Here is a 25,027-nt window from a genome sequence, read left to right on the forward strand (position 1 = left end):
AGCCTAAAATAATGCACAATTGCTTGTATTGCAACATAATGTAAATTTAATGATTTCAGCATCATATCAGTGAGTACGTTTACATGCACTTATTAATCTGATAACTGCAGAAAATCAGATTTTGTCAGTAATGTGATCAATGTGTTTACATGCACTTAAGTAATCAGAAACTCCAGGTCTATGTGAGTTGGAGTGTAATTAGATTTCTGCTTTACAACCAGCCAATAAACGCACGGAAGACGCGACGTAAATGTAACATAAAACTCAAACTTCATGCCACAGCTTTTTTTTTATATAACATTGTCACTTTATTAACACGCATCGTCTGGAAGATGAAAAATATTTAAATCCTTCATTTTATCGAGCATGTATTTGGTTTCAGTGTCACTCCAAAAGTTTTTTGCTGCGTCACGCGATTTCCAGTACCACAGTGTTTTCGCACAATGCACAGTGTTTTCGGTTTTATGGAGACGTGGATGACGAGCTCCACTCCAGACTCAGCCATTCAGCTTGATGGCCTGTTGTGCTTCCGTGCGCACAGAGACGCTGAGCTATGTGGTAAGGCTCGGGATGGAGGCCTGTGTGTTTACATCAACACTGAATACTGTAAAAATGCGGTGCTGGTCTCCAGTCACTGCTCACCGCTGGTGGAGTTTGCGATTGTCAGAGCCAGGCCATTTTATTTGCCTAGAGAGCTGAGTTCGCTGTATATAATAGCGGTGTATATAGCTCCCAGTGCTAATGCTAATACCGCACTGAACTAGCTGTACAGCGCCATCAACGACCTCCAGAACACACCCCAGACTGACTGTTTATTGTTGCCAGTGATTTCAACCATGTCAATCAGAAGTCAGTACTCCCCAAATTTCAACAGTATGTGGACTTTGCAATCCGTGGGGCTAACGAGCTGGATCTTGTTTACACAAACATCCCCGGCGCGTATGGTATGGAGATGTTCAGAGTAGCAGCAACTACTGGTGACTCCATCAACCTGGAAGAGTACACAGAATCAGTGACTGGCTACATCAGATGATGTTACGGTCTCCAAACCCGTCACAATTCACCCCAACCAGAAATCATGGATGACTGCAGAGGTGCGCATGCTGCTGAGAACCCATGACCAGGCTTTCAAGTCGAGGGACAAAGCAAGCCTCAGGATGGCAAGAGCCAAGCTCTCCCGGTCCATCAAAGAGGCTAAGCATGCCTACTCAAAGAAAATCCATGATCATTTTCAAAACTGACTGACACACGGCACCTCCAAGGCACCTCCACCTGCTTGTGACAGTGATGCCTCCCTTCCAGATATGCTTAACAACTTCTATGCTCGGTTTGAGGCACAGAACGGCACGACGGTGAGGAAAACCACACCTCCTCCAAGTGAAGAGGTACTGTGTCTGTCCACTGCTGATGTGCGGAGAACTCTACACGGAGTCAACCCACGAAAATGTTCTCATGGACATATTAAACATCTATCTGAGCACTGCAGTCGTTCCAATGTGCTTCAAGTCCACCATCATCATCCTTGTGCCGAAGAAGCCTCCAGTGTCCTGGCTCGTTGACTACCGTCCCGTTGCACTCACTTCCATCATCATGAAGTGCTCCAAGAGGCTTGTCATGAGGCACATTAAAGGCCAGCTTCCTCCTTCACTGGACCCACTGCAATTTGCATATCACCCCAACCGCTCAACAGAGGACGCCATCTCCACCACACTCCACCTGGCTCTCACCCACCTAGACAATAAAGACACCTACATCAGAATGCTGTTCATAGACTTCAGTTCAACATTCAACACAATCAATCCTCAGCAGCTTACTGGTAAACTGAGCCTGCTCGGCCTGAACACTTCCCTCTGTAACTGGATCCTGGATTTCCTATCTGAGAGACCTCATTTATTCAGGATGGGAAATAACATCTCCAGCATCACCACACTGAGCACCGGTGCCCCTCAGGGCTGTGTGCGCTGTCCACTGCTGTTCACTCTACTGACTCACGACTGTACTGCAAATTACAGCTCAAATCACATCAAGCTTGCTGAAGTCACGACTGTGGTGGTTCTGATCAGCAAGAAAGACGTGTCAGCATATAGAGAGGAGGTGCAGCGGCTAACGGACTGTTGCGGAGCCAACAACCTGTCTCTGAATGTACGTAAAACTAAGGAGATAGTTGTTGACTTCCGAAGAGTGTGAGGTGACCACCCCTCCACTGAACATCACTGACTCTGCTATGGAAATCGTCAGGAGTTCCTCGGTGTCCATCACGGAGAACCTCACCTGGTCCCTCAACACCAACTCCATAGCCAACAGAGCCCAGCAATGCCTCTAATTCCTACAGAGGCTGAAGAAGGCTCATCTCCCCCCTCCCATCCTCACCATGTTCTACTGTGGAGAGCATCCTGAGCAGCTGCATCATCGCCTGGTTTGGGAATTGCACCGCCTCAGACCGCAAGATCCTACAGCATATAGTGAGGACAGCTGAGTAGATCATCGGGGTCTCTCTCTCCTCCATCATGGACATCTACACCACACGTTGTATCTGGAAAGCCACTAGCATTGTGGACGACCCCACCCATCCCTCACATGGACTTTTTTCACTGCTGCCGTCTGGCAGAAGGTACCGGAGCATCTGTGCCACCACTGCCAGACTCTGCAACAGCTTTATTCCCCTAGCAATCAGGTTTTTAAACTCACAAGGACTGAGCTACACCCCCCCCCCACACACACACAGACACACACACACACAGACACAAACCCACACACACAACTCTTTTGATGCTGTACTTGCACTATCTGGAACATTGCTGCTACACTGTGTTTACACTGTTCTACTCAGGTTTTTGTACCTCAGTAACTGCTGTTTATGTCTGTCATCTGACTGCGTGACTCACAGATCACAGCACGTTAATATCTCTGCACCTTATTCCACTACCTCACGTCTAGAATGAGTGCTGTGTCGGTGCAGCACTGTCCTGTCTGTTTACTGTGTCTAATGTCTGTTTAATTTATTATATTTATTGTTTCTAGTTTAATTTTTTGTTTGCACACCATGTCTGCACGTACACACTTTGTACTGTTTGTTCCTTGTTGCACCGTGTTGCTCCTGGAGGAACGTAACTTCACTCCACTGTGTACTTGTACATAGATGGAATGACAATAAAAGCCACTTGACTAATTTAATGTACAGTAATGTGCATAAGTCTGATTAAAATGAATGCAAATGCTAATACTGAAACAATACTATTGCATTAATATTACTTTAATTTATTCTGATTTTGGTGTTTTTCAGAGCAAATAAACATTCACTGCCCAGAAAAACAGATCTTTGTATTCTCAGGTGGCTCAAACTTTTGCACAAATAAATATGTTAAACAAAATGTCTTTCTTTATAAATCTGACTGTGGCCTTTGACCTCAACGCTGGTGAACGAGCCTCCAGCGGCCCCAGAGCGCTCCTTTTTTCTACAGCCAGGCTGTAGCGGCTCTCAGCCAGCACAGGCAGCCGTCCCTCTTCACACGACCTCCAGCCTCATCCAGAGCTGCAGAGAGGTGTATTTTTAGAGCTGAAACTCAAACACTAGATAACACTTCCTGTGCGGAGAAAATCTCTGGTTTCATGTCCCTCAAATCCCACCCTCTCCAGTAAATTGTCTCCATTGGAGGACCCAGTTAGCTGTGCATACAGTATGCAAACTCTCCTGGTCAGATTATACATTTTGTTGATTTGTTGAACGTTTTTTTCCCCAGCAGTGGTTGTTGTTGCTCTCTGTAGAGGATGCTAACGTTGTATTTACAGTGTTGAGACCGTTAATGTGTGAGAGTCACTCAAAGAAAAGTTTAGAGCAGCTTCATTGTGCTAATTTATTAAAGGGAAGACTAATAATAAACAGAGCAAAAGTAAAAAAATTTTTATATATATATATATATATATATATATATATGTGTGTGTGTGTGTGTGTGTGTGTGTGTGTGTGTGTGTGTGTGTGTGTGTAACTTTTTGGCCATTTCATTTTTTCACTTTGTCAGATATGTCGAAATATTTTATTTATGCATTTCATCACAAGTGCATATGGTTGAGTTGAGCTCCAGTACGGTTTTCACTCAAAGCTTGGTACTGGGATCAGATTGGGCTTGAACAGAAAGTTCTTGTCCTGCGTTTGGACCAAAATTACAGGTCTGATTAAAGCTGTACTACATGTTGCTGGGCTGCTTATACAGTTTCTATTGCTACGTTCACATTACCAGGCTGTAGTGGCACAAATCTGAATTTCTGGCCTAATGTGACTCAGATCTGATGTTTTTAGGGCTGTGTGGACACAGATCTGATCTTTTCAAATCTGACCTCAGTCACTTTCATATGTGGTCCTAGATCAGATACATATCTGATTCGTGGCCATGTGACCTTAATGTGACCCTCAGATCTAAATTCTTCTACTTCGCTTGCCATCATTCAGTGTTACCATGGCAGCAACGCCAAACAGTTGCTAAAGCCTGTAAACGGTGGAAAAGCAGCTTGTCTCACCTTTTTCTCCTTCATTTGGCTTTAATAATGAAGCTGAGAGCTGATCAGAGTTAATGATCTTCTCAGCGAAGCTCCTTCTGCTTGTTAGTTTGTGTTGATGATGCAGTGATTGTCACGTGACGATACCGAGTAGGATGAGCTCATGAGTCATTTCAGGACACCGGTTCATCACGTTAATGCCCGATTTGAATCACTGACCTAAACGAGTGTGAACTGTCATGTCAGAGAGATCTCTGATTTGAGTATTGAGACTTGTAATGTTGAGTGTATCTTAAGTTGCTGCTGTTGATGTCATCATTGTCAGGTTCACTTTATTTGATAATGTTTGATTCAGGCAGTTTTTCAGTATTTTAGAAGTGCTAATACATATTATTCAAATCATGACGGTTTATAATAAGTGGCATAAGCCACGTTTACGTGCAGTCTAAAAATCTGTTAATAATCCAATTAATAGCTCAATCGGAATAGTCTAGTCTGATTGAGGCCATTCCAAATACAGTTTGTATCCGATTGAACGAGGTGGCTAATCCTGTAAATAATCAGTTACATAGAAGAATAATATCTGTGTAAACGTCTGTATCTGAGTACATTCCCTATTGGAAAGTTTAAGTCCGTCCTGCATGTGTGTCACTTCATTGTGAAGGTTTATAACGTCTAGCTTGGGTGTCTCATGACGTCTTCCTCTCAGCCTTCTTTTAATAAATACATGTGAAGGATGTTTTCCTGAGTCTGACATCATTTTAAAGCAGTTAGAAAAATAAGCACTGCTCACTGCTGCTCATCTCACTCTGACTGGACCTCACATGATGCTGGTTGTCATGGTGATGTCTACTCTAAGTGGTTCTCTACGCATGTGCGTAACTTGTAGTGAGCATGTAAACAGATTTCCATTAGATTGTTGAGCAGAGTGAGAATAAACACCTCAGTCTTAATCTATAATCAGAATGTCTTAAATCACATTGGCAGAAATCTTTGCATGTAAACACAGCCATTGTCATGTTGCTTCTAATGGCCACACAGCATAACATTGGCCAATTGTTCAGTCACCGATGGCTTAAGACACAGCTGGCAGTAGAGCTCATCTCTGAACCCAAACAGCGCCTGGAGTAACAACTCTGAAATGCATGATTTTTAGTGAAGTACTTTAATATACAGTCACTCTAGATGATTGGCTGGGGTTTTGATTTACAGCTGGCACTTAAAGCCTGCAGGAGCTTTTTGTGAATAAATAGCAATTACTGTGTCTTGCTGCTGTGTCACCTTTGCTGATGAAATAATTCCTCACTGTCATGTTTGAATAAAAATTTGTGTTGAGCTTGTAGCTCTAACTGTGTCATTTCAGAGAGTGATTTGTTTCTCCTCCTTGCAGACGTTCTCCAGAGTGCTGAATGTTTCTCGTGAGCACAGACTGGCGGCGTACGACTCGAGGTTCAAGGAATGTCTGACGCAGTTCTGCAGAATCACCTGGAGGGAGCGATGAGGATGCAGCCCGTCGCCAGGTCGCGTCTCGGATCCCATAGCTAGGATCGTAACGTGGAGAAGGGGTGACATGTTTGGAAACATGCTGCGTTGAATTCAGATCAAGAAGAATGCGAAACCTGCGAAAGCCGCCACTTTAAACTGGATGTTTGTTTTTCGGAAGACTGCAGTTACCGATGCGTTGGTGATTAAAAGCCATTGTAGATACCTCCACACACATTTGGCCATAATCTGAGGAAACCGCACCTCTTCTAACTCCCTGCTTTCCTCTCCTCCATCCCACTTCCCCCCCTCCCCCCGTACCCCTGTTGCACTTTGTTTTGGTGGCTCTGTGTTTTTTATGGCAGCGGAGTAACCGTGGAGAGGCCGGGGTATCACAAGCTTATGGATTTTGATAAGAGAGGTGGAGGAGGGGGGAAAGGGGAGGTGGAGGAAGGGAAGAGAATGTCCAAGACTGCAAGTAGGGCAGGTCATGGGGGCCGCAGCTCCGCCACCAATTCGGGGGTTCTCATGGTCGGCCCCAACTTCCGAGTGGGGAAGAAGATCGGCTGTGGGAATTTCGGCGAACTTCGGCTCGGCAAGAACCTTTATACCAACGAATACGTGGCCATAAAACTGGTGAGTGTTCAAGACGCACTGTTTTGTGTTGTAATTGCATGCTGATGTTTTACCCGTTCTCTGCCTCAGCACATCTGATCCCATGATGATCAACTAAAGCCTTGGGTTCACTACACGACTTTTAAAGTGTGAACAGGTTATGAAAACACTGGGAGACTCACGCTCTCAGGCTGTTATTGGCAGATATTTTTGAACGACTGAAATATTGGGGATCACACACTACTTGACTTTTAATCTGTTGCTGGACCACATGGAGCTCACTGAACTTGCGCAAACTCACATGAACTCACACAAATTCTTGTGTTCTCCTGTTACTAGGAGATGCAAATAAAATATATCCTTTTTTTTTTCTTTTCTTCCTTATTGAATTTCTGTTTCTAAGTACTGACAAAGTATGATGCGTTTGAATGTGTGTCTAAACCAATATACATTGATCACCAACACCATGTCAGTGTTACTGCAATGCTGAGAATGATCCACCACCCAAATAGTACCTGCTCTGTGGTACCTCCATGGGGGTCCTGACCACTGAAGAACAGGGTAAAAGGGGGTAACAGAGTATCAGAGAAACAGATGGACTACAGTCTGTAACTGTAGAACTACAAAGTGCAGCTATACAGTAAGTGGAGCTGATAAAATGGACCATGAGTGTAGAAACAAGGAGGTGGTCATAATGTTATGCTTGGTGTGTATGTTTTTAAATGTACATAAACTCGATTGTGCCTTAAACTCAGCTTATTAAAGTTTTGTGCTCTGTTTTCATTGGTTGTTACAGGAATCTGTTTAGATCGAGTCGTGGATCATTTTGTGCTAGATTACACTGTCGGGTTGAAAAAAATCAGACGGTTGATAAACTCTGATTGGTCTGAAAACGGCAAAAATCTGAGTATACGTTCCTCACAGATCGACTCCACTCTCTCTCCAGCTGTCGACTCTGACTGACCCAAAAATCCGCAGACTAGAGCCAGACTCGTCCAGACTGAGAATTGGGGCTAAAATCAGGATGAAATCGGTTACATATCTGATTCGTGGTCATGTGACCTTGATGTGATGTTCAGATCGGAATTCATGTGTACTGCGCGTGCCCATCATTCAGCGTTACAGTGGCAGCAGCACTGAACAGAAGTTAAAGCCTGTAAACAGTGGCAAAGCAGCTCATCTCACTTTTCGTCTGGCTCTAATAATGAAGCTGAGAGCTGATCAGAGTTAATGATCTTAGCAAAGCTTGTTCTGCTCGTTAGTTTGTGCTGATGTAATGATTCAGTCACGTGACGTTACTGAGTAGGATGAGCTCATGAGGGTCATTTCAGGACACCGATTCATCACATTAATGACAAATTTGAATCACTGACCTAAACGAGTGTGAACCATCATGTCAGAGAGATCGGATTTGAGCAAAAAATCTGATTTGAGCAGCAAGATTTGTGATGTGAAGGTAGTCCTAGATAAACCAATCCATATTTTTCTAGGCAAGTCAATATGCAAACTAGACATGACGTTTTTTGAGAAAATCTTCTGCATTGCTGTTTGGAAAATTTGATGGTTTAAATAAAGGAATTGTAGTTCTACATTAACACTCATACATGCCAAATAAAAATCAGTGCTGAATTGGTTACAGAATGAAATCCACCGGATTCGCCCCGATACTGACACCAATTATCAGATAGATGCTGCCTTTGGTTCATGCAGACCTTATGGTAATGTTTTACTAGAGATCCTTTTAGTGGAGATGCACTCTTCAGAGCTCATGCCTGAGATGGGCTTGAAGCTTAAGAGTGTCAAGTTGCTTTGCTTCTCACTTGGAACGTCCTGTGATCTTTGTGGTTGGTTTTATTTATTTATCTCTCTTTGTTGGAGCGTGTGTGTGTTTGTTTTTTTTCCGTTCTGCTCTTCCACTTGGCAGGATCATAGATCTGCTGCTGGTGTCACTGATGACTCAGCCCATGAGGATCCGTACAGTGTGGTAGTGTAGAGATTCACAGAATTCGTAATTTGGTTATACTATACGGTGATTTATCGATTCTGTCCAGCAAAAATGAGGCGTGTCTGAAAATCAGCTTTATGTTAATATACCAGGGCATATTTTGGTTTGTCCATCTGAATTTTCATGACCAAATCATGAGGCAAATTATTCAGTAACTGCATTAAATAAATGCAACTTACTATTTTATTTATATGCGTTTTTTCTTTTTTTTTAAAGTTCCCCTCAAATTAACAGAACATGTTTTATGATCTCACACGTTGCTATACGCTTACAATTTACTGCTGAAAGCCAAAAATCTCAGACGCTCTTTGTGTTTTTTTATATTAGTAATGTTTACAGAGCAGATCACTGAAGAGACGCCGTCTGTTTATAGTTTATAGCCCAGGTTTGGGGAAAAACGGCTCGACTTTCATAGAAAAACAAACTGAGTTCAGCTTCTTTTATTATAAGGGTTTAAAATGACATCACCATCTATTTGACTGGGGAGAAGAGTTACAGCCTCACACGACGCCCAGCTTCTGAATGTAGCTCATAAAAGATGAAAGTTATGAAGAACATTACGAAGTGTGTTTTGGAACCACCGGTGGCTCCAAGGAGTTTTAAGAGGTTAATGTTTACGTTTTCAATTGATTCAGCATTATAGAAATAGAATATTTTACAATAATGTTCTTGCTAGGAGCAGAGATTTGACTCTTAGACTGTAAAACAGTCTTATCATTTATTTTATAAGTCTTTTACATTAACTTGTAGCCTGCGCCCAGTTTTAAAGTGAGTTCCGTGATTTTCAAGTGTTTTGGGCCTAATTCAGTCTTTAAGATGTAGTCAGAATCATTTACAGTGGCTTGATGTGAAATGGTGCATTGTAGTTCCTTTTTAGAAGCTCTTAACGCTCTGAATCACCACCACTGTGAACAGGTCTGACTCTGTAAGTTTCTCTAGAACAGTGTTTCACACCAAACACCTCTGAACGACTCTGTTTACATCTTAACCATTTAATCATGCAGAAATCTTGGAAAAACTGTGGATGTTTTCTTTTTTTTATTTCGTCTTTATTGAATTCCTGTTTCCAAATACTGGCAAAGTATGACACATTTGAATGTCTGTCTGGACCGATATACACTGGTCAGGCATAACGTTATGACCACCTCCTTGTTTCTACGCTCCTTGTCCATTTTATCAGCTCCACTTACTGTATAGCTGCACTTTGTAGTTCTACAGTTACAGACTGTAGTCCATCTGTTTCTCTGATACTTTGTTACCCTCTTTTACCCTGTTCTTCAGTGGTCAGTACACCCATGGACCCTCACAGAGCAAGTACTGTTTGGGTGGTGGATCATTCTCAGCACTGCAGTAACACTGATGTGGTGGTGGTGTGTTAGTGTGTGTTGTGCTGGTATGAGTGGATTAGACAAAGCAGTGCTGCTGGAGTTTTTAAACACTGTGTCCACTCACTGTCCACTCTATTAGACACTCCCACCTTGTCTGTCTACCTTGTAGATGTAAAGCCAGAGACGGTAGCTCATCTGCTGCTGCACAGTTTGTGTTGGTCATCCTCTAGTCCTTCATCAGTGGTCACAGGACGCTGCCCACAGGACGCTGTTGGCTGGATATTTTTGTTTGGTGGACTATTCTCAGTCTAGCACCGACGCTGAGGTTTAAAAACTCCAGCAGCACTGCTGTGTCTGTAACTGTAGAACTACAAAGTGCACCTATACAGTAAGTGGAGCTGATCAAATGGACAATGAGCGTGGAAATGAAGAGGTGGTCATAATGTTATGCCTGACCGGTGTTTATGCATGCTCCTTGGTCACTATCAGAAACCCTTGGCTCCACCTTGCTGGTGTACAATTACAGATGGTATCTATTGAAGCACAGTTTGTTAGCCATCTTCTAGCCCAGGGGTTGGCAACCCGTATGTTAAGAAGAGCCATTTTGTCAAGTTTCAACAAAAATCTGGCCACCTTGGGAGCCACAACATGTAATGCCCATTTTATTGAAGTAACGTTTTGCCCTCTTGGCTTTAAAAATGTCTCAATATGTGCTGATCTGCTAGTATAGACTAAAAATATAATATAAACGAAAATACAGACTTAGTTTGCTCTGCATTAATTTTCAGCTCGGCTATAGCCGCATTTCTCGCATCTCCGGCAGGAAACTTTTCCACAAAAGTAGAACAGTTTCTTGCAAAATGTTTCTTGTTTGAAATTCTTCTGTTCCACCTTAAATGGTGCCTGTGGTGCCAGAATGGAACTAAGTTTGTGTCTAACTGTTGCACCATTTAAGGTGGAATGGGACAATTCGAATGTGAAGCTGGCAAAAGAAAAGTGTCTTCAGCTTCACGACATTTTAGTGTTTGTCAGTTTCTCATTGCAGATCAAACGTATCAGGAAACCAGCTGGAGTGACTATAAACACAAATACGTCCATTTGCCTCCAAATTATCCATGTTCGTCTTAAATCTCTCTTTGCCTTTTTGTAGCCACTAGCTGGGTGAGATTGTTGTCTGTGTTGCTATGACCAGCAGTCTGCGCTGATCTTCAGGGTTAAAGGGGGAATCAGCAGTTCTACATTAAATGGTCTTAAATGCTGGAGTTACTGTTAAACTGTGTTGAATGATCAGCAGAGCTTTATTTTACTGTAAAGGAGGATTATTTTATTATTACCTGCTGATCTGATTCTGCTGCGGAGCCACAACAAGCCAGTAAAAGAGCCGCATGTTGCCGACCCCTGGGCTGGCCCTTTATCAGTGGTAAGTGGTTTTGAACGCAGAGCCGTTGTTCTCATTGCTAAAATTACCAACACCTGGTCCACTGTGAGCTTCCAGTGACACATACTGCAAAAAAAAAATGTCACCGCTGCATATTTTCATTTTTTTTAAGGACTGTAGTGAATATTCAGATCTCCAGTATTTTACAATCACATTGTTAAATAATCAAGTAATTCAACTTAATTGCCACTTAATTGCACTTAATTAATTGCCACTTAATTGGGTGGAAAATTTGAAGCAGCTGAGGCTTTAGAGCTGTGATTTGGGAGCGTTTTTATACGTTATGTTTTTCCCTCCAATCCCATCCACCACAGGAGCCGATCAAATCCAGAGCACCACAGCTGCATCTCGAGTACAGGTTCTACAAGCAATTGGGGAATTCAGGTTAGTTGTTGTTTGTTGTTGTTGTTATTATTGTTGTACTTATGTAATATTGCTCTTTATTGCTCTTCTTTGATTCTTTCTTGTGATAAAGCTACACATGATGCCCTTTGCCTGGGGAATTGCCCAAGTTCATGTAGCACAAATACTTCTGACCCTTTTCCTGCTGTACTGATACACATCCTCTCAGCAGCGTTCAGTCAGAGTGTAGCATGACGACTCTTCCCACACACGTTTTGATAAGATACTTGAGAGATTAGCCTGCTCTCATCTAGCTGAGGCTGACAGAAATGTGCGGTGGTGTTTCCTTGAGCAGCCAAAAATGAAAGTCAGCTGTCAGATTAACTGACTTGTCCAACTAATGAAGGACAAGTATAGCCAAAAACCTGCAAACATTAGTGACTTTCATGTTTTTTAGGGCTCGTTGTTGGCTTATCTAAGTGGTTCCCAGACTTGGCAGCCAAGCGTCAGGTTTTGCTTGCCGAAAATGAGAGTATAATTAAGGTAATTAAGATTTTGTGTAGGTGTATATGCCACTGATTATTATTAATCTAGGATTAGGGTGTTGCATGTAAATGCAATGTTATAAGGCAATATAATTTTTCAACAAATTTTAGTGTCAGTTTGTTTTAAAAGGGGGATTCCATAGATTGCTCTGCATATTAAAATTTTCTTTTGTAAACATAGTTACTAAGGTTTACAGGTTTTGCAGTTAACCAATTACAATTATGGCCAATAAACACTGAAGTATTAAGCAAACCCACATAAAACAAGTAACTGAAAAACTAACTAAATAAATAAGTAGGTAAAAATAAATCATTTTTAAAAGCAAACAAAATAAATAATTAAAAGCAAAAACCAACGGTAACACTTTACTGTAGCGTGCTGTTCATAAGGCTACATGATGCCTACATAAGGTTATTACAACTGACATAACTCTGCATAATTGTTTTATAATTGCATGTTCCAATGGGCGTCATTCACTATAAAGGTTACGTTTACCTATTTTGATCATAGTCAGCTAAAGTAGCCTTTATTACAGATGACACCTGTTGTAATAAGCATTTATAAGCAGTTATGTAGGGTTATGTCAGTTATGACAACCTTATATGGGTGTCATGTAGCCTTATGACCAGCACCCTACAGTAAAGTTTTGCCAAAACAGCAATATAAAAATAACAGTAGGTAGACTAGATACAGTACAGCTAGACTGGGCATTTTAAAATAGTTAAGATGTAAAGTCAGAGTGATTTTGGGCTGAAACATATTTTTAAAGGCCCTTATATGGGGAGAGGTACTTGCTTGGCATTTTAAAGCAAAAATAATTAATTTTCATTTTATTAAAAGAATTTACTGCTATTTTACCACCATCAACACACAAAACTGTTTAGATAGTAAGTAAAATGTCTATATTAGTGTTGTAGCCATGGTGAGCCCTGGTTGCTATCACCACCACTGTAAAGACATCTGAGTCTCTACAATCAACCATTTCACACCAAACCACGCTGAAAGACTGTTTCAACCACTGAATTATGTAGAAATTTTCAGAATTAACAGAAGAAAAAGAGGATGCCACGACGCCAACCAAACACCACAAAATGGTTGTTGACAGCCTTAAACTTGGGTTGCTAAGGGCAATGGTTAATTTTGGGCTCTAGTTTTGTGGCGGGGGTTTGGAGCTGATCATCTCCAGTCACACTCCAAAGCAGCACCTCACCTACTCAGCTTTCTAGAGATGTCATATCAAAACTAGATCATTTATAGAAATAGGCATGATGCCCCCTTTGTGTCTGCTGCTGCTGTGAATAATACATATGATTATTTTGTGTGTGTATATATGTATGTATGTATATTGGGGGTTAGGTGTCTTGTTCAAGGACACCTCAGTCATGTGCTTTCGGCACTGGGTATCGAACCGGCAACCTTCCGGTCACAGGGCCAGTTCCCTAACCTCCAGCCCACGACTACCCACCATTCAAATTTTAATTAGTATTTCAGATTGTTTGGGGATATTTTTGATATTCATACAGTCAGCGCTCCAAATGTGGATGCTTTCTAGCACAGTTAGCTGCTCTTTGATGTGTATATGGTAGAGAAGTAAGCTGCTAGTTTAGCTGCTTGGCTACCGTAGACATTTTTTGCTTCCAAGTGGGTGTGCAAATGCTTTCATTGCATATTGATGATGTTATTATATAACTGATTAGGGAGATTTTATAGTTCTGTGTGTTCTTTTGATTTCCAAGTTGAAAATCAATGGTTTCATAACAGCGTTGCCTGATATTTACTTGATGCAGTGCTCACTGCAGTCATTTTCTATGTATTTAGTAAATGTGTTTAAAATTATAATATTTTTGAATATTTGATAATGTTTTGTTATAATTTTGCTGTGAAAAAATAGGCAGAACAAATATCAGAATTTGTTTGTTCATGAAGTGGACAGACACTGGCATGGTGCAGGATGTTTTCCGCTTTGGAAAGGTGAGAGGAGAACAGCGTGTTTCTCCACCTCTTTTCGGGAGCTGAAACAGTACAAGTGCTTTCACTCACAGATGGGATCTACGAGGAGTTTGAGCTGATTTGGAGAAACAGCTCCACACAAGACAAAGCACAAACGGGATAAACGTCTAAGCACAAATAGGATCCAGTTATTTGCTCCCAGCAGAATGAACGAGTGGTGACGCTGGACTAGTGTTCATTTTGTTAAAGTGAAACTGGTGTGAAGAGCTTCATCTCTTAATTCAGAAGCTGAAACTTTGAGTGCTTCCAAATACGACTCGTCTGTGGCCGTTTTAGCTGCTCCCGGAGATTCTGATCCTTTTGTGTGTCAGTTGCTGGCACAGGGCCAATTCATCGGCTTGGTTAGATGTAGATTGAACTTCGTTATTGCGTAATATAAGTACAGGACAACGAAATGCAGTTAGGATCTGCCAGACATGCAAGTAGTAGCATTGTGCAAAAAAAAGAACAAAGTGTAAGTGTAATATTATCTATATGTAATAATTACAGGAAATATAAACAAGTTAAAGAACAATCTGTTTTAATATGATATTGTCATGTTGACAGCAGAGACGGTTGCGATTGGTCAGGGTTCAAGTCAGCAGTGAAAGTTCACAAAAACATTGTCACATTTTGCCATCTGAAAAATCACGTTTTTGTGCGAGAAGGGATTAGTTGTACACATGCTTGAATTAATATGTCGTCTGAATAAATCGCATGGACAAGTCGTGCCCGGCACGTAAAGACCGTTACCCAGCACCATAGCCATCTTTATGACCTTCCCTCTTATTCTCTTTTAAAGAAAGAAAACCAATATTGCTTACAGTCCATGATATTTAAGTGGTACGTGTTAAATTTGCAGCGACCATTAGGCCCGTTATTTATTACCCACCCCTAATTCTGTAACTGCTGCACCATTTAAGGTGGAATGGGAAACGTAGCTGGCTAGCTACTGAGATATCAGCAAACTACTAGTGGCTTTCGTGACCGTTATGAAGAAAAGGACCATAATACATTGAAACAGCATTAAACTAAGATAATACAATGGTTATTGTAATTATTAGTTAGTTTTTTTTTTTTTCCTGTAACCCTCCGTTTGGAGGCTCATGTAGCCCTAACACTTCGCCCTACCCCTCTATCTCAACAAGAATCAGGACACCCCACCCCTAGACGTGAACATGCAAAACGGAGGGGTATGGCTAAGTGATGGGAACAAGGTGTGAAATGGGATGGGGCCTTGGATTTGTGCAGTAGATTATTTCCACACTGCTGATATAATATCAACTCTCATAACAAGATAGCTAGAACATATGAGTGTTTCATTTAGTTTTTCATTGCAAGCAGTTCTTTGATATTTCAAAGGAGATTCATTACAGAATTTGGTAGGATTCATCAACTCCAGTATCCAGTCTAGCGTTTTCTGACCCGATGCTGATCCTGGTTATCGTCTGTAGTTGATGTTCGTTAATATGCCAGTAGCTTTTCATTCATATCAGACGGGAGCAGTTCTCTCCTTTCAGACTCTGCTGTGAGGTGTAACTGTGTGAGGCAGTCTGCAGATTTTTGTCCTCCTTCTTTTTTCTGTTGCGTGACTTGCTGTGTGAGTGAGAGCGCCAAAGAGGAGGAGAGTGAGAGGTGGCTTAGGAACGAAGGCGTTCAGTCCGAGACCAGATGTCTGCAGATTGTCTCTTAGCCAATGCGCTGAGTCTCTGTCACACTGCCTCTTCTTTTTATAAATACCTCAGCAGAGCAGGGACTGCAGGGTTCAATCGCCACACACCCTGCCGTTTTAACCTTTTTTTGTTTGAATATCTGCATTTGAAAAAATATATATTTCAAAATCCCAGATAGGAGGGGAAAAAAAAAAAATAAATAAATATATATAAATATATATATATATATATATATATATATATATATATATATATATATATATATATATATATATATATATATATATATATATATATATATATATATAAAAAATCAGTCACTGTTTTTGAAGATTGAACATTTCTGTTGTTTTTCAGTTTTTGACAGTTTGAAAAGGTCCTGTTGCCCTTTACATTGTCTGACCCAAAGAAATGGCCCAGAATGACTTCTGGATCCATTGACTTACATCCTTCTGTAAAGTTCTCTTTTTGGAGATACAAGGTTTTGTTCTGACAACAGCGATATATAAATGACATTTTATGGTGATTTTCTGGTTAATGGATCAGAGAACACACTATGGCATTTTTCTGCAAAAGTGAGAAGTATTTTGCATATTTACTGAGTGTAACATATTGGAAAACATAAAACAATACCTTTGCACGGGTCACATTTTGTGTATTTTTTTCAATGTGTTAAATTGAGTTAATAAACTTTTGTGTTAGAGGATTTGTTCACTTGGAAAATTAACAAAACGTCTAATTTGACCAATAGCGCACAAACTTTTGCTGTGAGCGTATATACAGTACTGTGCAAAAGCCACAGAGAGCGCTTCATTTATTTGATTTCTAGTTAAGTTATTTAATTTTCAGCATCTGGAACAAAACAAAGAAGAAAACACATGGAAAATGACACAGGAGCCACAATAACCAGATTTTTCAGTATTTAGTTTGTCCACTCTTTTTTTTTTTTTTTTTTTTTTAACAACCTCCATTCTTCTCAGGAGCCTCACTTTCAGCTCCTCAATGAATCTGCAGACACAGCTCCAATGCTCAGTCTTAGAAGCTGGTTGATCATTTTCTGAAGGAATTGAACACATTCAGTGGTGTTGAGGTCTGGACTTTGGGGTGGTCAGTCCATCGTCCAGCTTCTTTGTTTGTTGTGTCCGTCTCCTTTTCTCAGTGAGGTTCTTCTTGATCAGCTGCACGTCCTTTGAGACCCACAGCGCTGAGTGCTCTTCTCACAGTGGAAGGATGGTCAGAAACACCTGTGGATGTTTTCAGATCTGAAGCAGCTTGATTTTTTTTTTTTTTTCTTTTTTTCTTTATCTTTTAATCATTTTGAGCTGTTTTCCTTTACCTTTCCTCTTCTTTGTGCAAGTCTAAACTGTAATATCTGAAAAATGAATAACTTGTACTAAATTACCATAATGGCTAGAAGTGAATTGGACCGTGTTCTCTGACACACCACTAACCATTAATGACACACCATTAACCAAGAAACTTAATGCCCATGTATAATAATAAACCCAATCTCTGTGTTCTCAGAGGGCGTTCCTCAGGTCTACTATTTTGGCCCGTGTGGTAAATATAATGCCATGGTGCTGGAACTGTTAGGGCCCAGTTTGGAGGACCTGTTTGACCTGTGTGACAGAACCTTCTCCCTCAAGACCGTCCTCATGATCGCCATCCAGCTGGTGAGACTGAACTCCATCATAGGAGGGAAGACCAAAGGAAATATATGGCTGTGAAATATTATAGTGTGATGCTGTTTCATATTACTGTGAGTTTCCATGAATCTCGTGTTCAGACGGGGGCTCAAAAGTTAGACAGTTTCAGTGAGCTTGTTGCTACGTCAGAGTAACAAGCTCCGGCCCACTTGCTGCACAGCCGGCAGTTCGTTCTCCAGCCCCTTACACTAAATTCGCAAACTGTCGCCACCACTAACTTGCTTTTTTTGGTCGGCTGCTGTGACAGAAGAACAGCTAGACAACCTGGAATCGTCCAGAAATGAACCCAATGCCATTCACCAAACGTGTCGTCTGATCTTCAGAGTCTGACCAAATCAGACTGAGCCATAAAACCACTGCTGTATCAAGTTCAGCTCAGTTCGGTCAGTTTTTTTTTGGCGAATGGTACTGGGTTCATTTCTGGCTGATTCCAGGTTGTTTAGCTGTTCTTCTGTCACAGCTGCCGACTGAAAAGCTGCTCAGTGGTGACGACAGTTTGGGAATTTAGTGTCGTCTCATCTTCATCTGACCAAATCGGCTGTCGGTCAGATGTGATCTTAAAAGCATCCGATTTCTGTTCGTGGCAAAGTAAGAAGTAAAAACGTTCAAATGGCTTGAGCGTCTCCTACAGCTGTCAAAGTCGTTGCTTAGCAACGGCGTCTCAGCAGAGTGATGCGCTGTTTGTAGAAAAGAAACGTGATGTTATGGCAAAATATCAGCACGGTTAGAGCTTGCATGGCTGGAACTGACTGTTATATAAGTTATAATATATGATATGAAGTGTTATAAAATGTGTAATTTTATGTTTAACCTTTTAAGAGGCAGTTTTAGTTAGTGTTTTTCCTACCTGATGATGTTATTAATAATCATCCTATTTAATGGGGTAAATGGTACATCAGTTTAAAGTATTACGTTTTTTCTTTTCCATTCACAGATTACGCGGATGGAATACGTACACACCAGAAGTTTGATCTACAGGGACGTCAAGCCCGAGAACTTTCTGGTGGGCCGGCCAGGCAGCAAGAGGCAGCACACCATCCACATCATCGACTTTGGGCTGGCCAAAGAGTACATTGACCCCGAGACCAAAAAACACATCCCGTACCGGGAACACAAGAGCCTGACTGGAACAGCACGCTACATGAGCATCAACACTCACCTAGGGAAAGGTATGATGCAGCACCGCATTTAGCTTGTGGTGTCCATTCTTATAGGATTCGTGTTTTGGCTTATGGTTAGCCAAATTATTAAAAAGAGCATTAAGGGCAAATTATTGGCTAACAAGTCAAAAATGAGAAACGTTTCAAATTGCCTTGGCACAGGAAACCACATCCTGACAAATATTCTTAAACAGGAATTCCAGATTTTTTTTTTACTTTGTGTGTAATTCAGTGGATGGCATGTAAACAAAAACTTTCGAAGTGATTTGATGTGAAATGGAAAACTTGGGAAACTTGGGCTTCGTTTTCACAGCAGGTAAAAACAGCAAAGCCTTACTCAGTTTTCTTGTTGGCTCACAACAACCTGCATGTACCTCTTCACCATGAATGGATTAGAAAAATACATTTTAGGTCCAAATCTTCTCAAAGTTATCAAACAATTTTTCAGACATCAGGCAGTGAATTCATAACTGTGTCATGTCAACTTTCTGTGAACCAGCTTTTAGAGACATTAAACCCATCAGACATCTGTTTCCTGTCACCATCACTCTGAACGACTGTGATTTGGTAAGCTTGTCTAGAGTGGGGCAGTTCACATCAAACCACTGAATGACTTTGTTTACATCCTACTGATTCAGTTAAGCAAAAAAAAAAAATCAGTGGAATTTGCATACATTCCTGTATGTTAGAGCTGCAGGGTGATATTTGTTTTGGTGCAGAGGAAGTGAAGTCATTATGGTTTTTTACATTGCTAAACATTGTATCAATGGTTATGTCTTTATTGTCCTTACTGAAAAATCTCATGTCTTAAATTTCGCCCACACGTTTAGCGAATTCTGTGGTTTGACACAACTTTCATGGGAGCCCTCAGTATGCAGCCTACACGTCTTCACTGAAATGCATTTTTATATGTTTCTTTTCTCTCTTCTTGTATAGAGCAGAGCAGGCGGGATGATTTGGAGGCTCTGGGTCACATGTTCATGTATTTCCTACGAGGCAGCCTGCCCTGGCAGGGCCTGAAGGTACAGTATGGAAAAGAGAAAACTTCACTGCTGTTGCTGAAAACTAATACAAATCACAGTCTAATACACAGGATGTAAGGCTGCCGTCACATGGTGCAACTAGTTGCGTGTAGTTAGTTTTAATTAAAAAACAAAGTTGTGTGCAATACATTTTGATTACTCCACTGCAAATTAGCGCTTTTAGTTTTCCAGTACGTTGTATCGGAAAACTAAATATATGTATTATTTAGATCCCAAATGAATCTGAGCTCTCTGTAAAAATAGAGGGTAAGAGCAAGAAAGGGGAAACTAAATCTAAGGGAATCACATTAACTGCTGGATAACAGAAGAATACATGGTGGCACAAGCAGACGTTTAAACAGCTGTTAGCGTTAGCTGGCTTGGTACTGCTGCTTGTTACAGAAGCAGCTCGTTTTATGAACCCAGGGTTTTTTGTTACTATGGTTCCAGAAGCTGACAAAATGGAAAATGACCAGCCTTGTGTGAAGTCAGTCAGGATCTTTTTTTTTAAATGTCCAATCAGATTTTTGGGTGATTTGAGGTCTCAGTTTCATTTTCTTGTCCATTTACTTTGGGCAAAATATCCTTCCAGTGTAAATAGCTTTTTGTTTATTTATAATTCTTTTTAATAATAAGTTAATTTTCTGTGAAGGGTAGAGGATTTTTTTTTATCTTATTTTTTAGGTTTAGTGTTACATATTGTCTATATAGTAACAAGTAACAAACTGTAGAAACCTTGTGTAGCACGGCATGTGCTATCCCGGGCTCAAGGAGGACGCTGGAGGCAGGGTTCAGGGTTAAGCAGCCGTGTTTCTTTATTTCACACAAAATAAACAAAGTAAACACAACTAAACCTAAGCTGGCCACTTTTCAGTGGCTTACGCTAGACTTTTCAGTCCTTCCTTCACAGGAGCTTTTCTGCTCTTGTGTCTTTGTGGCCGCCGGGTGTTCGGGCCCCGCCTTCCTGCCGGCTCTTGCAGCCGTCATCGTCAGGGACCGAGGGGTGGGTGCATACCACACCTTGTTAAAGACTTAGTTAATTGTTTAAGTATTGCTAGTTCTCTTCTTATTACTACTTCTCTTGAGAATTTGAGACTGAGAATTTCCCCGTCATGTCATGGGACTAATAAAGGATTATCTTGTCTTGTCTTCTCTTATCTTACTGGATAAAATCCGATGTATGACCTGATCTTGTGCATTTGAAACTTATTCAACAAAATGGTTGCAGTTGTTGCAGCTGAGTTTCAAGTGAGTTGTAGAGCGCTTTACATTATGCAACTCAAGTGTAATTTAGTTTCATGTCTGATTCAATTAACTAGAGTTGCACGCACGTTTCACCGTGTTGTTTCACCAGCTTAACAGGCATCATCTCATGCAGTGCGCTACGTAAATATTCAACCCTAGATTAATATTTCTTTATAAACCTGCTGAGACTAAGAAGACTTAAGAAAACCCGATTTGCTGTTGTGTGTTGACTTGTGGTAGAGCTTACATTTAACACTTTCACACTAAAGTGTTTTGCAGCAGCACAATATCTGATCGGTGTTTAAGCACGCTGGGAAAACCCTCAAGGTCAATGTGGACCAAGACGTTTTCTGATGCCTTTCACCGATAAGAGCTTCTGCTATCTTAACCTTCCCCCAGCAATGTTTTCTTCAGTGTGTGGCTTTGAGATTCCTCTTATCTCACTGAGCTAACGTCACGGTGATGGCGTACCTCTGTCTGTAGACGCGGACAGCAGGCTAACCACTGGCTGCACTCTGAGGAAAGGCTGACCTAGTTAAAAGAGCTGAAAAAGATTGTCATTTTTGCAACCTTTAGGACCTTTTTTCAAAGTTTCAGTTTTAGTTGCGCATCAAGAAAGCTGTGTACACGACACACGTTTAACCACAGTTGAAAATATAACTTTTTTTTGTTCCCCTCTCTGTCATCTTCTCCTTTCCTCTCTCCCTCTTATTCATCTAGGCTGACACACTGAAAGAGCGCTATCAAAAAATAGGAGACACCAAAAGAGCGACCCCCATTGAAGTGCTCTGTGAAAGCTTCCCAGGTTCGTTTACAGTTTTCTCTCAAGCAGTAGAATCAAGTATAGACGCTAATGCAGCTATCAGTGAATGTTATTTGGGGACAAGTTAATAAGGGCCCCTAATAGGATTTAATAACTATCCTTATTAACGATTCTAGGACTTTTATTTTTGCACGTTCTCCTTTAAAGGGTACATATCTTATATTTTTTCTTGCCTTTATATAGTTTGTGGGCTCATGTAGCAAAAACAGTTGTAAATTATTTGGGCTGGCCTGAATAATTTACTACACAAGCAACATCATTTGTTCATTATGTTGGTATTTGTGTCCTATTTAGTTTTCAGAAGCTTTGTATTTTGTTATTGCTTTAGACCCCAGCAAAAGTCTGTATAGTACTTGTTTTTGAAGTTAAATTTTTTGTTTAAAACCAGGAGAAAAACAGCAATTATTTCACAATGGACATATTAGGCAATAAAACCATGTTATAGCCAGTAGTGTCAGCTAAAATATGAATACAGCCACACTCTCGATGCTATTTATTTATTTATTTATTGTGACTGTATTGCAGCTTAGGTGTTATAAATGGCTGTGTGTGTTTTGTTGGGTGTTTCGTTTGAAACCAACAGTTATTACTTAGTACACTTTTTTTTTTTTTTTTTTTTTTTTTTAATTAAACGAGAGAACAATACATTTTTCCATGTTATGGACCCTTTAAGCAGAGGGTGCTCAGTTCTGGATTGGTTTTCAATGAGCAACTCTGACGTTGGCTCTGTCCTACAGAAGAAATGGCCACCTACTTGCGCTACGTGAGGAGACTGGACTTCTTTGAGAAACCGGATTACGACTACTTACGCAAACTCTTCACAGACCTTTTCGACAGGAATGGCTACGTGTTCGACTATGAATATGACTGGGTCGGCAAACCTCTGGTATGTCCCGGAAGGGTGGTGGGGGGGCAATACTCTTGTCTGAGTATGTGATGAGTATGGTCAGTATTACTGCATCCCTAAACACCTGCATGGATCATAAAGACAGATTTAGACCAATTATACAGAGCTTTGAAAGAATAACAATTATTAGTGTGTTTTAACTAAAAAGTAGTTGACACCCCGATTACTTATCGCACTTTGTTCTCACAGCACTTTGTTTTTAGCATTGCATCTTATAATAAGTACACTTTAATGAAACTGAAGCCCTCTGTCTTTCCTTTTTATGTTTTTGTATTGTATTTTGATGTGCTTCCTTTTAATTTGCAGTTTTGTTTTTAAACGAGTGCTCTTTGTATCTTTTTAGGCCTTTATTCTTTTACTTATGTAAAGAGCATTGAATGAAATGTGCTATGTAAGTAACTTGTCTTGCCTATGTTGTAAACCAGGTGCTTTTTTTTTTTCCTGTTGTTTTCTGTTCAGCCAACTCCAATAGGACCTATCCCCAGCGATACTCCACTTCAGCCCAGCAGCAGAGATAAAGCACAGCAGCATACCAAAAACCAGGTAAAAACACTGACATTTACACATCAGTAAATCCCACTTGGAGCTCTCTTTGTACCTGAGGTCATCAGTACATACAGTACTGCACAGAGGTTTTTGGGGCCAGAGAAAGTTTTAATACAAAAAACCGATAATGTGGTCAGTATGCATTTGTTTCCTGAAAAAGAAAAACACAAATATGTGAATACATACAAATCACTTTAATACAGTAAGCAGTGATTTTATGTACATCCATGATTTTCCCATAACCATTTCCAAACTTTCCCACATATCAGCCCATTTTTATTTGTAGATACATGATGTAAGATACATGTGATAGCTGCAGGCATCCAGGAGAAACTTGGAAGCTTACTTTTTCACAATTGTTCACAGTGGTGGTGATGGGAACCAGACATCCACCTCCAAAAGCTTCCTCACAGAATGTTACTGCATGAAATGGTCATGGATACTGATGCAATGACAATGTTTTACAGTAGTTTTAGGTGTGGTTTAAAAAGAGGCAAAATAGTCTCCAAAGAAAACTTTTCTCAGATTTTCAGAATTTCCCATCAGCCCCATTCCATATAATTTTTATAAGTTATTTATTTATATATATTTATATTTTTATATATAAAATATAAAAAATACACACACACAGTAAGCCCTGCACATAAAGGGGCGAAAGATTCTGTGAACTGATAATATAGGCTGATATTATACATGGTCAAATGATAAACACACCCTAATCATCAGTGAGTTATTAGTGCACCGTAGTGCTCAACATTGACTGCTGTTCAATATAACATCATCCTTATGAACCTTGTTTTCTTATGTAATATGTAAGGGGATGTTTCTATGGAGCGCTGCTGGTGACCTCCTGTGGCCACAACTTAAGGTGTGGGAACGAGATCATTAAGTCGTGGCCACGACTTATTAAGCTGTGATGTCATTCCCACACCTTACTAAGTCATGGCCACGCATTAGGATCTCATTCCCACGCGTTAATAAGGTGTGGCCACACAATATTTTCATTTACACAGGATGTCATCAGCAGGCCTCCATACGTTTCCATGCATTATTGGTGGGATTTCCGCTGATGCTGAAAAGTCAGAGAACTTTAATACTGCCCTGTTTTGTTGGACGGCTGATATATCAGTCAGGCTCAGCACTTACTACCCATTTATGGCAGCTCCTCACATTTTCCTGTGCCTCAGCGTGCTGAGAGAACGCCTGATGAAAGTAGGAGCAGGATCATTCACACATGATTGATGTTCCAGATAATGGTATGGGACATGGAGACCGTGTTCACATGCATTGGTACAGTGGGTGTCACATGGTACTAGTTCATTAGTTCATTTGTGACCTTCCAGTTTGTAATGTAGCCTGTATTGTAGGAAGTTATCCCATATTTATGAAGGCCCAGATGCTGACGGTACACATTCAGACTTGTAGAATGACACTATAAGCGTTCTTCTATGAAGCCAAGTGCATATTTTCCATGCTGAACTGTAGCCTTTGCTAATAATGCCATGATTGTTGGGTACAGGTCCATCATCTGGAGTATTTGTCCAAAGGTGTTTGCCTTTTCTTTCTTTCTTTCTTTTTTTTCTACTTTTTTGTTCATTCCATTTTCACATGTTAGGTGGCAGTATTGTGCAGCGTGTAGGGGTGATGATGCAGATTGAAACTAGGTCTGTTTGGTAGGGCTGTCAGAATGACTTGATTACTTGAGT

General features: G+C 40.7%; 1 protein-coding gene across 4 annotated transcripts in view; it reads left to right on the forward strand.

The window, feature by feature from the left end:
• Positions 1-25,027, forward strand: part of csnk1g2a (casein kinase 1, gamma 2a) — a 43,128-nt gene that overhangs the window by 10,694 nt on the left and 7,407 nt on the right. For 2 of the 4 annotated variants that reach the window (XM_017706378.2, XM_017706380.2), the window contains exons 2-9: positions 5,885-6,612; positions 11,677-11,746; positions 17,437-17,585; positions 18,553-18,787; positions 19,715-19,800; positions 21,766-21,850; positions 22,609-22,754; positions 23,235-23,318. In XM_017706378.2, coding sequence (XP_017561867.1) covers positions 6,379-6,612; positions 11,677-11,746; positions 17,437-17,585; positions 18,553-18,787; positions 19,715-19,800; positions 21,766-21,850; positions 22,609-22,754; positions 23,235-23,318 — 1,089 coding nt within the window. In that variant the 5' untranslated portion in view covers positions 5,885-6,378. Of the gene's footprint in view, positions 1-5,884; positions 6,613-11,676; positions 11,747-17,436; positions 17,586-18,552; positions 18,788-19,714; positions 19,801-21,765; positions 21,851-22,605; positions 22,755-23,234; positions 23,319-25,027 lie in introns of all 4 variants that reach the window. The other 2 variants (XM_017706377.2, XM_017706379.2) reach the window with 1 other exon arrangement.

Source organism: Pygocentrus nattereri, chromosome 17, assembly GCF_015220715.1.
Source record: "Pygocentrus nattereri isolate fPygNat1 chromosome 17, fPygNat1.pri, whole genome shotgun sequence".
In the NCBI taxonomy this organism is placed as follows: Eukaryota; Metazoa; Chordata; class Actinopteri; order Characiformes; family Serrasalmidae; genus Pygocentrus; species Pygocentrus nattereri.